We start from the raw sequence: 15,659 nt of genomic DNA on the forward strand, positions 1-15,659 counted from the left end.
CCCATTTTTGAGTTCAGGAAACTGAGGGTATGATTTCACTTATTCATTTACTGAGTGTTTAAGACTTACCAGTTTCTATGGTAAACATTGTATCTCTTTCCCGCTGAATGTTCAAAACAGGTTACTTGCACTTGAGGAAACAGTGCAAGGAAAATCTTAAACAAGTAAATAGTAACGTGGCCCACAGTGCTGCCGGAGCCTGCTGAGGTCTTGTCACCTGTCACTCCCCGAAATGCCCTCCGGATTGAAAGGAATTTAGCCAAGTGGAATTGTTATGCTAAGAGGGTGGTGGTCTGGTGAGGGCATTATTTCAGGCTTCCTGCTGTATTCCCGTAGTTATTTGAATCATCGTGTTCCTTCCTCACGTGCAGAACAGCAATGAAAATATCTGAGTCGCAGAGGCCTTAGTAGAATTAAAGGAGACCACGTTAAGTCCTTCTAAACGATAGAGTAGGATACAAAATGAGATCAATGAACATATTGTAAATGCTTTTTGTTGGTTTCCCTTTCTCTTGTTAATGTAATAGTCTTAATCCCCAAAGCAGTGTATCCTGTTGGAAGAAGTCAAACAATACTGAGATGGATACTGAGGTTAATAATCTTCCCCTTGCTCCCCCTCCCCCAACTCCATTCTCTAAGGTAGCCAGTGTGGTGTTGGGTAGGGTAAAGATACTGCTTTTTTTTTTTTTTTTTTAATTTATTTATTTGGAGAGAGAGAGAAAACGTGAGCAGGAGAGGGACAGAGAGAGAATCCCAAGCTGACAGTGCAAAACCCAACTTGGGCCTCCAACTCACGAATCATGACCAGAGCTGAAAACAAGAGTCAGGCACTTAACCAACTGAGCTACCCAGGCGCCCCTTTCTTTATGTCTACGGATATATTTCATTTAAGCAGATACAGAAGCTACTGCATTTTGTTGCAGTTGTCCTGTTCACACTCCTCCGAGACTTGCAGACGTGTCATTTATCTGCTTAATAGACATTTTATAATTCCAGTTATGCTTCTGACTCATTTGCAAAATATCCATAGGCTGAATGTACTCTCACTTAGCCGGCACCCTGGGTATTTCTTCAAACGGAGAGAAAACATCCTTTATCCTTCATTACTTCTCAGTATCAAACCCTCTCCCTGCTTCCGGGCAGGTTTGTAACCTTTCTGGATAGTGACAACTTTCCCAGGGCCCTCCCAGAGGCACCTGAGCTCTGTGCCAGCAAACTCTACATTGTTCTTTTTTTCCTCCCCACATTCTTGCTGCCAGCAAGGCAGGAGGTGATCCCAAAGTTGCCATCATCGTCATGATGATCTCTGGGTGCTCTCTAAAACCTCATGTCGTGTCAGATGAAGGGAGATAGGCAGCCGGGCACTGAAGCACCCCCTTAGGAGAAATCCTTCAGGAGGCCACATTATAGAGCAGTGTTGGCGGCCCAACAAGGGATGTCTCTCAGCACCCACTGCCCTGCCCGGGCTCAGGGCCTCTGACAATGGCTGGCTGACGGCCTCCTGCCTGTTTTCTGGCTCCAGCCCCTTCTCTCTCCAGGCAACCCGCTTCCTCACTTGCCATGACGATTTTGAAATCTCAGCAGGTCCTTTTTTCAGCCCAGCAACTTACAATGGTTTCACATTTTCTCCGGAATAAAGCCCCAAATTTTTAGCATTGAGTTCTGGGAAACTCATCATTTTTCAAAGGGCACATCTGTCCCCAAACCACGTCATTGTTCCTTAAGTTCCCGCACCTGAAATCCGGGAGCTGTCTTTTCCTTCACCTGTATTCATTCAATTCCAATGTCCTGGCTTTTCTGCCTCAAAAATAGTCCTCAAATTCATCTATTTTCTCCACTGCCATGATTGAGAGTTCTCTTTCTCATTCCTCCCCTTCCCCACAAGCCTTCCCCTGGGCTGTTCCCACTGCCTTCCCCAGTCTTTTCTTTGTGCAATCCGGGGTGCCGAGGAACCAGAGGAGGCCACTCTGCTGCTCCAAAGAGGGGGTGCTCATGGAGGGATTGGGGATACCAGGACTGTTGCAAGCAGTCGGCACACATTGCCCCATGTTTATTAAGTCATTGTCCACTTGAATTTAAAGGCAGGTCATGGCAAAAGCATTATGAGACATGCTTTTGAACTTTATCATATCTGGTATATTCTCATCGGTCATGCATGGACACGCATGTTATGCTGTTCTTATAATGGTCCCTTTGGAGAGGGGGGCAATACCCTTACAGGTGGAAGATTTTTTATCCCCACCCTCAACCATTTGCTTCCTGGGGCGGGGGAGGGAGGGGAGCAGGGAGAAAGGTGAAAGCGAGCCCCCTAGTGGCAGCTACTGTAGTTGCATGGGTAGAATCTGGAGGGGGACATCTCCTTAAGCAGTGCCTCTAAATCTATTTGTGGAAAGAGCAAATGTTCCCCAAGGTGGACTAGAAAACACCCAGGGTTTCCGCTTAGTCCTTGACTTCCCCAGGAGTAACACCGAGTCACTCTATGGCCCATGGTTAGATTGGAAACTTGTTCAGTCTCCACTTTTCTTGTAGAAATAGAAATGCTTTTGGGGCAAATGCATCCGGGGAAAAATGATCAGTGAGAAACATCATCAATGTCTGTTTTTTAGTTGACTACTGGGAGGCAGAGGGCAGAGTAGGTGGCTCGTTTATGAAGCTCTCAGGGTCTTCCTGACCTCGGCACCAGCACTCACTGGAGTACTGTTGCCTTCTGGGAAGGCGGAACCTGGAATCTGGAAGATAAATGTGCGCTCCCTCCTGACTCCGTGTTGGTGGGCATGCACGGCTCTCCCACCGGAACCCCTCCCATGCAGGCTTGGCTGGAGGTGGTGGGTGCGCTCTAGTGACAGCTGAGGAAGGAGCTAAAGGGGACAGCCTCGGACAGAGCCACAGGGTGCCAAGTGTCCCAGCCCATTCCTCCTCTCTTTTAAAGCATAGGGTCCCCTTCCTTTAGGAAACTTCCAGGATTCGAGACTTCTGTTTTGAGCATTAGGATTGTTCTGCCATCTTGTCTCCATTTTTACCAAATATTTATCGCAGTGACTGGTACGTTTCATTCCCTCCTCATTTGGCCACTTCCCAAGGGCTGCTGCAACACCACTCACCCCTCATGTCCTCCAAATTCAACGCCACAACTATGTGATCAAGTGCAAGTTCATCCAGTTGTCGCTGGGATGGCCGACTGTGTGCCCCTATCCTTGGGGACCTTAGCTACTTAAGAAGGCGGATTTCCATGGAGAACAGGCTCATCTGGGGCCTGACGATGACAAGTGTTAAGTACAGAGTGCTCGAGGGAGAGGCAAGTGTGGAGGGAGCAGGCTCCGGAAAAGTGCCAGAAAAGCACCAAAAGCTACGAGTTAGGAGAAAGGTCTCTGGGTGAAGATGCTGGAGACTGTCTGGCTCCGCTGAGGACTTGCTAGGAGCCGCTGGGCCGGCCCCTCAGCCTCCCACGCCTGCCTTCCTGCGGGTAGCCCCAGCCAAGGCACATGCAGAAAACGAAGGGCCTGGTTCTACCATAAAAGAAATGGGCAAATCCTCAGATAGCTTGGTACAAGGGAAGAGACGAAACTCTAAAACTGTAATACCTGTGTTTGGGTTCCAGGCACCTAGGTCCAGCAACCGTCTGGGACCTGAGAGTCTCCAGGAGAAGGGCAATCATGACACCTGCCGTGGCCAGCTCTCAGGGTTGTGAGGGAGAGAGGGTCTGCAGCTGGGACTGCTTGGCACGCTGGGAGGAACTCAACAGGATCCCTCGCCGGGGTGGAAAGGCAAGGGGTAAGGGGACAAGGAGGCCAACCAAGAGATGAAGAAGAAAGAGGGAGGTAGGCTGGCCGGGAGCCAAGTGCAACCTGGGAAGGAAGATGTCTCTGGGAAGGAGACAGAACAAGTTTCCAACCTGAGATGCTGTTTTCCAGCTTACAAATTACTCCTAACTTTGTGGGGCAGACATTATTTGCATGTAAAATGGAAGCAGTCCTACATTTCGGCTCCTGAAAGCTGTGCCTGGCTGGTTAATGCCTCATCTGCCCAGCATGCCATGAGTCTCCCCCTGGAATGTTCCAGACACTCTGTGACGCCAGCACAGCCAGCATCGCCCCGGCCCTGGTCTCTGCGATGGCTCCCTTCAGGGCGGGTGCCTCTTTCTGTTGCCAGTCTCTGGCACAGAGTAGGCACCGAACAAATGTCTCCTAGTTATGAGTCCAGTGATTTCTGAAAGAGACTTGGTTTTGTCAAGTCTTTGGGAAAGAAAAGAGAAGACACCTGTTTGGAAAAGGTTAGAGAGAATTTTCTTGAGAGAAGGGTTAAGACCTATAATCCTATTTTATAAATTTGAAAAACTACCATGTGGGGCTAATTCCCCCAAATAAGAGTCAATTATAAATAGGTCTTTAAAGTTTTATTAAATCATTTGGACTTGAAAGAAGTCACAATACTTAACACACTTAAGTGCGTTCTGTACACCGCCAACCCAAATGGATTGAGTTCAGAATTTTTATAAATAAAAAATAAACATATTTACAGTGGAAAATAAAAACATGTTAGCTAGTTAGATGATGAACCTGTTATCTATGATCAGTTTTGGGAAAGTACCAGCCTACAGGATTACACATAAAGCATTTAAGATTTCATTAGGTTTAAAAAGTCCATAATTGAAGAAGTTAGTTGTAATATATGATTCATGTCTCTCTATAGCTTTTTCCTTCCCCAAACCAGAACGTGTGGCCAATTTACACAAAAAGCTTCATTTTCCCTTTATTGGAGGTAAAAGTACAAAAAGCTCTTAAACTCTCCCTAGAGGCCATCTAAGGAATAAAGCTATTCAATGCTACAAATGTCACTATAAAACTAGCTATGGACATAAACCATTACACAATTTGTGCCATTTGTCCTCCAAAATGGTGCAGATGCTTCATCCACCCACCAGGTCAAAAATGGAGTCAGCTTTTTTGGAAATTAGTTTCAAAATCACCACCATGTCTCTAGAAAGCATATTTCTAGAACAATATAATTACCACATGTAGGAACTGTCATTCTTCTGTACTATAAAAATATTTCCCTTTAATTCTCTCTGTATATTTTAGGGATTGCTTCTACACCCCCCCCCCCATTGCCCCTCAGGCAAAGGTGAGGGCGATAAAGCTTGGCCAGCCCTTTCCAGAGACCCACGAAGAAAAAGGACCACACGTGATTTAGTGAGAGCTCTCCCCTGGATAGAGCGGTAAAGAGTTGGCTCACATTAGGTTATGCCCCCAAATCCAGTTTAAATATGACTTAGAAAAAGTAGTCCAAAATAAAAACTGAGCAAAGAACAAAATTTTCAAGTTCACAATTTTGGAAAGCCACATTCCTCAGAGGCTGTTCTGTGTCGCCTGTTAGGGGTGTGAGCATAAGTTAAGGCTAACTGCTTGGCAGAGGGCTCCAGGAGCGGCTGCCCTGTCTTGAATGTTTTGTTCCTGATGAACTCATGGAGCGGGACCTCTGTCTGAGGACAGTTTTTCCTAGAAATTCCAAGTCTTCGAACACAGCATTTTCAATAATGTTGGTAGCTTCAGGCCGTTCCGTGGGGGATGGAGAGAGCATGTCTTGGACCATCACATACTGAAATATAAAAATTGTCTTGTAATGAAGGGCCAGGTTTAGACCGTGAAAGAGTCTGCTAAATCAGGAATCAGGAAAACTTTTCTAGAAGTATGTTAAGTTTGCGGGCTAGTTTCTGACTCAACTTCTCAACTTTGCCATTAAAGTACAAAAGCAGCCATAGATAATAAGTAAACAAATGGGCATGGCTGTGTCCCAATAAAACTTTATAAAATTAGATAGAAAGCTGCATTTGGCCTGTGGGACATAGTTTGCTAACTCCTGGTCCAAATAAACATGGACCATTTCATGGGAATTGATTGTTTTCTAATATATAATAAAGGATCTTAAATCATATCCTTGAAACACAGACACAATCTGTCTTTAAAAATAATTCCATCTTGGGGCATTTGGGTGGCTCAGTTGGTTAAGCGACCGACCTCAGCTCAGGTCATGATCTCGCAGTTCATGGGCTCAAGTGCGGCATCGGGCTCTGTGCTGACAGCTCGGAGCCTGGAGCGTGCTTCAGATTCTGTCTTCATCTCTCTCTGCCCCTCCCCCACTCATGCTGTCTCTCTCTCTCTCTCTCTCTCTCTCTCTCTCAAAAATAAATAAACATATAAAAATTAAAAATAAAATAGTAATTCTTAGTGTGCATGAATGGCTCAGTCAGTTAAGTGACGGCTGTTGATTTTGGCTCAGGTCATGATCTTGGGTTTTGTGAGACTGAACCCCACGTTGAGCTCCATGCAAACAGCTCCGTGCTGACAATGCAGAGCCTGCTTGGGATTCTCTTTCCCTCTCCCCTGCTCATGCTCACTCTCTTCCTCAAAATAAACACTTAAAAAAATAATTCTTATAACTGCATGTGAAAATACAATTATCTCAATAAAAATCTCACTTAAAAATAATCCCACCAGAGATCAGTAGTACCTAACCCCTTTTCTTGATATTTTTGAGCCCCCTTAATGTGACATCTCTCTCTTTTTTTATATAACACTTGTTATTGTAGGTCCTTTTCTTTTTCTTTTTTTCCTAAAGTTTATATATTTTGAGAGAGAGAGCAGGAGAGGCAGATAGGGTGGGAAAGAGAGAGAATCCAAGCAGGCTCTGCACTGTCAGCACAGAGCCTGATGCAGGTCTAGAACTCATGAATTGGGCGATCATGACCTGAGCTGAAATCAAGAGAGGGATGCTTAACTGACTGAGTCACCAGGCTCCTCAACGTAACATGCATTCTTCCAGGCAGCCGGTATAATATACATTCTTACAAGCCACCCTGGAAATTGAATCATCAACTTTGAAAAACATATAACAAAGTAATTTTTAGTAAAACATATTTCATTTTAGCTTAGTGTATCTCTATATTATAAAGATCATTTTCTTAAGTTTATTTATTTATTTTGGGGGTGGGGGAAGACAGCACATGAGCAGGGGAGGGGCAGAGAGAGAGGGAGTGAGAATCCCACAAGGTGCAGAGGGAGAGGGAGAGAAAGTGTGGAGCCCCGAGTGAGGCTCGAGCTCACCAGAGCGGGGCTTGAACGCATAAACCGCGAGATCATGACCTGAGCCAAAGTGGGACACTCAACTGTCTAAGCCACGCAGGCGCCCCTGTAAAGATCATTTCTTATTGCAATTCTTCATTACACTTATAATAGTGACAGATAAATTTGGACCATTTTCCAATTTGATGATTAACACAGAGTCTGATTTACTTCAATTTAATTATTTATGAAAATTCAAGATTTATCAATGTGTAAGTTTTAAAATGATGTGTGTGTGGACCAAATATATGATGAAATGAAAAACAAAAGCAGCAAAAACAAACCTCAAAGGCTCACCACATACAATTTCCACCATCAAGACCAGCTTCCCACGCTGCGGAACCATTTACAGTGACACTCTGAGCGCTTTGACTCCCACACACAACATCAATGGAAATTAGTGACCCCCACCCCTGCTTTTTAAAGAAATAAGCCACGGTTTAAGATCCCTCCCAAATTCACTAAAATAAAGAGATTCATGGCACAGTCCTAGGAGCAGCTCTGTCCCCGTGCGCTAGGAGGTCAGCCTGACTCAAGCCAGAGGCCGCTATGAGGCACCCACAGGACATCACCCAGCAGGGGACAGAAACACGGGGCCAAGGACCCCACCAAGGACCCTGGACCCGAATTCAGTCTGTGGTTTTAACAAGCTGCGTGTGCTTGGGATCAGGCCCCTTTGCTCTCTAGACCTCTGGCTTCCCCATCTGTTAAATGGGGAACTGATGAATTACTGGCTAAGGACCCTTTAAGTTCTAAATTTGATTCATAAGAAAAGATTAGAATTATACAAACCTCACGAGGATATTTCTGAGTAAACAGTGGTGGAAATTTGAGATTTCTTACATCAGTCAAGATCTAAAAAGAAATAAAAGTGTTACTCGGTTTTAAATCTGATTTGACATACAGATCTATTTATTTAAACATATTTTTTGATACACTCACAGAGTGATTAAGAAGAAAGATTGAATATTAAACGGATGGAAAATTTATCAATAGCCCTTCCTGACCTGATAATCTACATATAAGTGCTTCTAGAGCACAGATCTTACATGCCATCAAATCATCAAAATGTAGAAAATAATTCACATATAATTATGTTTGAACTGTACATATTATACTGACTCCTGGATTTTAACTGAACACAGACTGATCTGTGTTAAAAAAAAAAATCCTCAACCATTCATGAATACACATATGTGACCTTAAGTGCGCAACTTTTTCTATTTGTATCTAGCCTCTTTGTATTTGATATGAAAGAGTATAACTCTCTCTCTCTTTTTTTTAGTAATCTCTATGCCCAATGTGGAGCTCGGCCTCATGACTTCCGAGATCACTGCTGATGGGGCCAACCCAGTATGCCTGTTCCTCCTCTTCTTCTTTTTTTTTTTTAGTAAAAAAATAAAAATCCAAGAAACAACAACAAAACAAGTCAACTGTGCTAAGTCCTGAGTATAAAACGAAGCTTTGCAAAGTTTGCTGGAAAATTTTCATACATATTATCACTCTGTTTATGTTCCAGAAGAAAGAGATAATAGAGGGAGAAGAAAAAATGAGATCCTCAGAAGTAAGAGAAGATCGCGAATCATGTAAAAAAGCATAATTCAATGTTTTAAAAAGGAACGATCTTGGACATTAAAGATTGGATTGTCAAAATAAAAAATTAGGGAATTGGAAGAACAAGTGAAGGAACTCTTGCAAAGAACAGTAAAAACAAATAGGAAACGGGAGGGACAAAATTAGGCAATTATAGGATTAAGTCAGGAGTTCTAGAAAAACAGGAAAGTGGCAAACAGTGGAGAAGAATTTATCAAGAACTAACACAGGAAATTTGCTAGAATTGAAGGAGTCACATCTTCTAACTGAAAGGACCTACCGGTGTTAAGTACAATAAGTGAAGGGAAAAAAGATTAATGAATAGACTAAATTTCATCAGAGCTTCCAGAGAGGAAAACCAAACAGTTCCAAAGATCCCATGTAAAAGAATCAGGCCTCAGAGAGAAACCTCTCTTCAGCAGCAGCGCTGGAAACTGAAAGGCGGAATCAGAGCCCTCAAGCTTCTGAGGAAAATTATTTCCAATCCACGATTAGAACCTGGCCAATTCATCAATTATATTTGAAGACAGGAAAAATATTTTTTAGAAACCGGGAGACTCTAATAAAATTTCTCTCTCATACAATCTTTTTGAGGAATTTACCGCAGAATGTGCTCTAGCAAAATAAGGGAGTGGTGCAAGGAAAGGGGGAAACGTGGAATCTGGGAAGCAAAGGACCCAGACGGAAACTGGAAGTATGTCCCGGAGTGACAACTTCTAGAAGGTCTAGGGGGTATTTAGTTCAGACTGGAGGAAAAAAGCTTTGAGAAGAAAGACTCTAGGAAAAGGCAAACAAAACCCAGCAAAATCCAAAACCAAAACCAAACCAAGCCATACTGAAGCACCAAGAAAATACTGTGATAGGTGACAGGTTTCAAACATGTTAAAAATTACAACAAAGGTTCACAGAAAACTTAACAATTGAGAAAAGGTAATTCTAGGCGGGGGAACGTATCAGAAAGAAAACAAAGAATACGTTATTTGGTTTAGCTCACACAACAATTTTTCATGGTCAAGATAAATTCTGGCTTCGTTTAACTCAATTTTTTTTTACATAACTACATTTAAAAAATATTTTTTATTGAAATAAAATGCACTGTCTTAACCACTTAAAAGTGCCTAATTCAGTGGTTTTTATTCCGTCCACAATGTTGTACAACTATCACCACTATCTGTTTGGAGAACGCTTTCATCGCCCCAAAAAGCAGCCCATTAAACAGGCCCTCCCCATCCCCATCTAGCCCCAGGCCCCGGCAACTACAGATACACTTCATCTCTATAGATGCGCATATTCTAGATATTTCATATCAATGGAATCATACAATATGTGGTCTTCTGTGTCTGGCTTTTCACTAGTGTAACATTTTCAAGGTTCATCTGCGTTGTGGCATCTGTCGGTATTTTACTTCCTTTCAAGGCTGAATAACATTCCATCGCACAGGCACACCAGTCATTTTGCTTTTCCTTTCATCAGCTGACTCACATTTGGGTTGTTTCTACCTTTTGGCCATTAGGGAAACGCTACTATGAACATTTGTGTACAAGTCTGTATGTGTACTTACGTTTTCATTGCTTTTGGGGAAATACCTAGGAGCGGAACTGCTGAGTCACGTGTAACTATATTTAATTTTCTGGTAACTAACAAACTGCTTTCCCAGTGGCTGCACCATTTTACATTCCTACCAGCAAAGTATGGGACTTCCAGTTCCGCTACATCCTTTCCAGCACTTGTTACTTTCTGTTTTGTTTTGTTTATTACAGTTGTCCTAGATGGTTATGAGGTAGTATCTCATTGTGATTTTGATTCGTATTTCCCTAATGAATAATGGTGTTGTGCTTATTGGCCATGTGTATACCTTCTTTAGAAAAATGTCTATTCAAGTCCTTTGTTCATTTTTTATTTGGGTCATCTTTTTGTTCTTGAGTTGTAATAGTTCTTTGTATACTTTGGATTCTACAACTTTATCAGATATGTGTTTCACAAATATTTTCTCCCGTTCTGTAAGGGATTTTCACTTTCTTCACAGAATTCTTTGATACACTTGTAACAACATAAATTTTGATGTCATATGATTCTGATTCTTTACATATGTTGGACCTGTTTCATATTTTTCTAAAAGTTTTTAGAATGTTCTTAAATTCAGTCTTTCTGGTTTTTTAATTTTCTTTTTTCCCCCCATTTACTGTACAGACTATTTGGTAGGTCCTTCTGGTTAGAAAATATGAGTCCTTTGGTACTATGTGAGAACTATGTCCTCTTCTACCATGGACAGGAGTCAACAATAAGATCTAAAACTGATATACAAATGGTGAAGCACATACGCTTTGGAAATACGGAGGTGAGTACCAGGGGTGGCAGTTAGAAGAGTTGAGGGTGACCACTTATGAACAATGGAGGAAAATGTGACAATCACCTCCTTTTAAAAGACTTTCAGTAGTTGGGGCACTGGGTGGCTCAGTCAGTTAAGCATCCGACTCTTGATTTTGGGTCAGATCATGATCCCAGGGTCGTCAGATGGAGTCCCTCATAGGGCTCTGCGCTGAGCATGGAGCCTGCTTGGGATTTTTCTCTTTCTCTTTTTCTTTCTCTCTCTGTCTCTCTCTCTCTCTGCCCCGCCCCCACTCATGCTCACCTGTTCTCAATCTAAAATTAAAACAAAAAATTAAAGACTTTCAGTAGTCTTCCTTAAAAGCCATGGTCATGGTTTATTTTCAGAGAAAAAAAACCCCCATTAATGATGCTTAATTTGCCAGTTTTTAAGTATATGAGCATGTGGCCAGTTGCTGTCTGGAAAATTCTGGTTCACCTAGCTTTGCACTTACTACAAATTCACTGAGCGGATTGTTAATGATGGATTTAGGCAACAACAAGGAACGATCAAATAATTTTTTTTTCAAATAATTTTTGAAGACAGGACTTTCAATGGAAGCAAACAGTCTACGAATCCTCCCTGTAAAGCTTGTGTGACCTTTTCCTCTTACAGTCAGCTAGTCTGCTGCTATCAAGAATAACTTGTTCTCCTTTTAAAATTCTTTCTTTTGTAAACTTGAGTATTTTCTTTTTGCACATTTTCTGCGTAGGGGAAACTTACCCTGACTCTCTCCATCTGGGTGCCGAATGGGTACAGCAGTTCGAACAGAATGAGGCCCAAAGAGAAGATGTCCACTTTATGGGAGTAGTTGCTTCCATGAATCTGAAATCCCATATAAAGAAGAAATATTAGAAAAAAATGATCAGAGACCATGCAACTGATAATATGGCCTTAGTGAATCCCAAAGTTGACCTAGTCACTTCGTGGGTTTAAATGTAATTGTATGGGTACAAAATGTCAGCAAAGAGTTAATAATCTCTCCCAGCCTTTTTACTTCAACTCACTGTGGCAAGAGTAATTAAACTACTCAGCATGACAGAAGGAAAGCCCAGGTACTGCTCTGAGATATGCATCAGTGAAATAGGCCCCAAGAAACCTGGAGCCTCGCAGTGCTAAATAAGGTGGTGGGAGCCTGTAAACGCTGCCCAACTCCCCTCGAGGTGAAGATTTTCAAAGCCAACGCTATCTAGAGCAGATCTCTCATCTCTAATCATCTTAGACCTCACCCATTTTCATGAGAAAATCTTCATTACTCCAAACCACTAATCAACTGTGGTTAGCCCTCATTACAGTACTTAATTATGGACTACTTTGCATTCTTGGTTGTATTTTTACATGTGTATATTTCTTATTGTTCGCAGCTAGATTATAAAGTCCTGGAGGGAAGGAAACTGCTGCTTTTGTGTGCTTTTGTGTTCCCCACCATCCGCACTGGCCTAAGTATAGAGAAGGCCCTCAATAAAAACTTATTTGTTAAAATGAACAGGCGAATTACAGCCAACTACTCTATAAAACAAAGCCTCATTCAAATTTAAAGTAACCTCCCAGGACTTAGAAGAACCCTTTTATTTGTGAAAATTACTCTAGGCAGAGAACTTCACATTTGGCAAACGTCAGAGAAGGGGGTTACTTTGAAACCACTCCATAGTGGCATTTCTTAGTGGGGGGACTCTGAGCCCTCCACCACCTCCTGTCCAAATCGCAGCTGACAGGGTCTCCCCGGCTCCTTCCGCCCGCCAGCCTGCCTCTATGCGCACAGAGTAACAGCTCCAGAGTACCAATGCCAGCATCAGCGACACTACCTTCCACTCTTCCCTGATCTCTTATCTTTGGGGTTTGGGAAGTATTCAAAACTCCCCAAACTCTTAGAAAAACGGAGCTTATAGGGGTGCAGTGAAAAGGATGCCCTCATACACTATTTGGAAAATATAAACTAACACAGCTTCATGAAAAGCAACTTGGCAGTAAACACGACTTCCATTTAATTGTCCCATTATATTTCATCCACACAAAGGCAGGTGAAAATGGGGACGTCTGTACGCAGGAATAGTTCTGTAAGTAACTAAAGTGCCCAAAACAGATGTTGTTTAACAAATGTTGCAAACAAACAAGTTGCTTAACAGAGACAATACTATATAGCCAAAGCTATTTTCTAAAAACATTGAATAATGTGGGAAATGCTTAATTTTAATATTTTATCCAAAATTTTATGGACTAGAATCCCAATCTTGTTTTCCAAAATAAAGCATATATAAATACATGTTGTAAAATGTATATGCATATATAGAAAAAAAGAAATAAGAACCACTGTTAATGTTTTAGATATTTTAGTAAGTGATTTTTAATTTTTCTTCATACATTTCTGTATTCCCTACACAGAAAACAGATTAATATATAAGGAGGGGGAAAAATATTATTAGATACATTAAAAAAAACAATGTAGCTTAATGAACACACACAAAGTGATCTCTACAAAATATCTAAAAATTAAGGAATTAAATATAAAATCTCAAAGGGGTAGAATATAATATAAATATACCCTTCAAGAGTTTGATTGTTTTATCACAGTGCAATACTAGGATTTGAACTGTATTTCTTGGTAATTACAACCAAGAAAAAAGTAGCCAGTCTCTGCTCCTTTTCTCCTAGAAAGGTAAAAAAATTGAGAGCTTTGATAAAATATATTTTAAGCAATATCGTAACACAGCTTCTGAAGCTTGGCTAAGACAATTCATACAAAGTATTTTGTAAGACTTTTAAAGGGACATTTTTTGTTTTTAAATTTTTTTTAAGTTTTTCTTTTTTAAATGTTTATTTATTTTTGAGCAAGAGAGAGCACAAGCAGCAGAGGGGCAGAAAGAGGGAGACACAGAATCCCAACCAGGCTCCAGGCCCTGAGCTGTCAGCACAGAGCCCGATGTGGAGCTCAAACTCATAAACCATGAGATCATGACCTGAACTGAAGTCAGGTGCTTAATGTCAACTGAGCCACCCAGGCACCCCTGTTTTTATTTTTTTTTTTAATTTATTTATTTTTTGAGAAACAGAGACAAGCATGAGCAGGGGAGGGTCAGATAGAGAGAGGAGACACAGAATCCGAAGCAGACTCCGGGTTCCCAGCTGTCAGCACAAAGCCTGATGCAGGGCTCGAACCCCCGAACCACGAGATCTGAGCCGAAGTCAGACACTTAAGAATTGTTTTGTTTGTTGTTTGTTTTTTAATACAGGGACATTTTAGGAGCACCTGGGTGGTTCAGTACAGTACATCTGGCTCTGGCTGACTCTGAAACCAGTTTTTCTTTTCTTTGAGATTAAAAAAAATTTTTTTTTAACATTTATTTCTTTTTGAGAGACAGGGAGAAACAGAGCATGAGCAGGGCAGGGGCAGAGAGAGAGGGAGACACAGAATCTGAGGCAGGCTCCAGGCTCTGAGCTGTCAGCACAGAGCCCGATGTGGAGCTTGAACGCATGAACTGTGAGATCATAACGTGAGCCAAAGTTGGCGCTTAACCAACTGAGCCACCCAGGTGCCCCGAAACCAGTTTCTACATAGTTTACACAAGATGAATGGAGTTAAGTTTGGGAGAGGGGCATTCAAAGTTTTTTCTAAATTTCCAGTTGCCACCAGGTTCTGGTTCAGGGGTGAGCGTGTTTTATGTACCATATATTTTTTTATGCTTTTAATTTATTTTTGAGAGACAGAGACAGTGCGAGCAGGGGAGGGTCAGAAAGAGAGGGAGGTACAGAATCTGAAGACAGGCTCCAGACTCTGAGCTGTCAGCACAGAGCCCAACATGCAGCTCGAACCCACGAACCGTGAGATCATGACCTGAGCCAAAGCCGGGCGCTTAACCAACTGAGCCACCCAGGCGCCCCTATGCACGGTATTTTTCTTAATTCATCCCCAACTCAGGTTGTAGAAATTGCACCCTAAGCTGTGCTGTCATGATTTACGGATTTTATTGTATTGGGTATTTTAAGGAGAATGTGGATGGAGATTCTTGGGGAGCATCTAGCTTGTGGCCACGCTAACTGAAGATCCATTTTCAATTCAGAAGGAAAATAAAAAACTTACCTGCTCTGGGCTCATATATAGTTTGGTCCCCACTTGTCCTGTGTGTCTGGCACACGCTGGCATTGGGGTCAGGACCGTCTGCTCCTCCTCATCCTGGTCCATTGCAGTCACTAATCCAAAGTCTCCAACCTTGACCACATCATCCACTGTAAAGAATATGTTGGAAGGCTGGAAAAAATAAGATGGACAAAGGCATGGTGGGTATATATGGAGAAGAGAAAGTGAATTCTTTAAATGATTATAGAAGATAAATACAAGAAACTAGATATTCTCAAGCATGTTTCTCTTTAAAATGGACTAGCATAAAAATAAAAGCAATCATTCAATGTTGAGTAAGGAAAAGAGTGTAGTGGCAAAGGGGGCTAGCACTGAGCGACCATCTATTTAAACTCTTAAAAGATTCACATTCTCCAGGGCCTAGTCCTCGATCTCAGTATTCTAGACTCTTCTTGGGCAGGCTTTTTATGTTTATGACTTAAACCATGATAGTAACAGCAATAAT

At 42.0% G+C, this 15,659-nt stretch overlaps 1 protein-coding gene across 3 annotated transcripts in view; it reads right to left on the reverse strand.

Moving 5' to 3' along the window:
- Positions 1-346: 346 nt before the first annotated feature.
- Positions 347-15,659, reverse strand: part of EIF2AK3 (eukaryotic translation initiation factor 2 alpha kinase 3) — a 70,761-nt gene continuing 55,448 nt past the window's right edge. For 2 of the 3 annotated variants that reach the window (XM_029937761.1, XM_029937760.1), the window contains exons 14-17: positions 15,158-15,325; positions 11,803-11,904; positions 7,911-7,973; positions 4,377-5,595 (exon numbers count right to left, since the gene is read on the reverse strand). In XM_029937761.1, coding sequence (XP_029793621.1) covers positions 5,395-5,595; positions 7,911-7,973; positions 11,803-11,904; positions 15,158-15,325 — 534 coding nt within the window. In that variant the 3' untranslated portion in view covers positions 4,377-5,394. Of the gene's footprint in view, positions 404-4,376; positions 5,596-7,910; positions 7,974-11,802; positions 11,905-15,157; positions 15,326-15,659 lie in introns of those variants that run through there. The other variant, XM_029937762.1, reaches the window with a different exon arrangement.

This window comes from Suricata suricatta, chromosome 4 (genome assembly GCF_006229205.1).
Source record: "Suricata suricatta isolate VVHF042 chromosome 4, meerkat_22Aug2017_6uvM2_HiC, whole genome shotgun sequence".
Lineage (NCBI taxonomy): Eukaryota > Metazoa > Chordata > Mammalia > Carnivora > Herpestidae > Suricata > Suricata suricatta.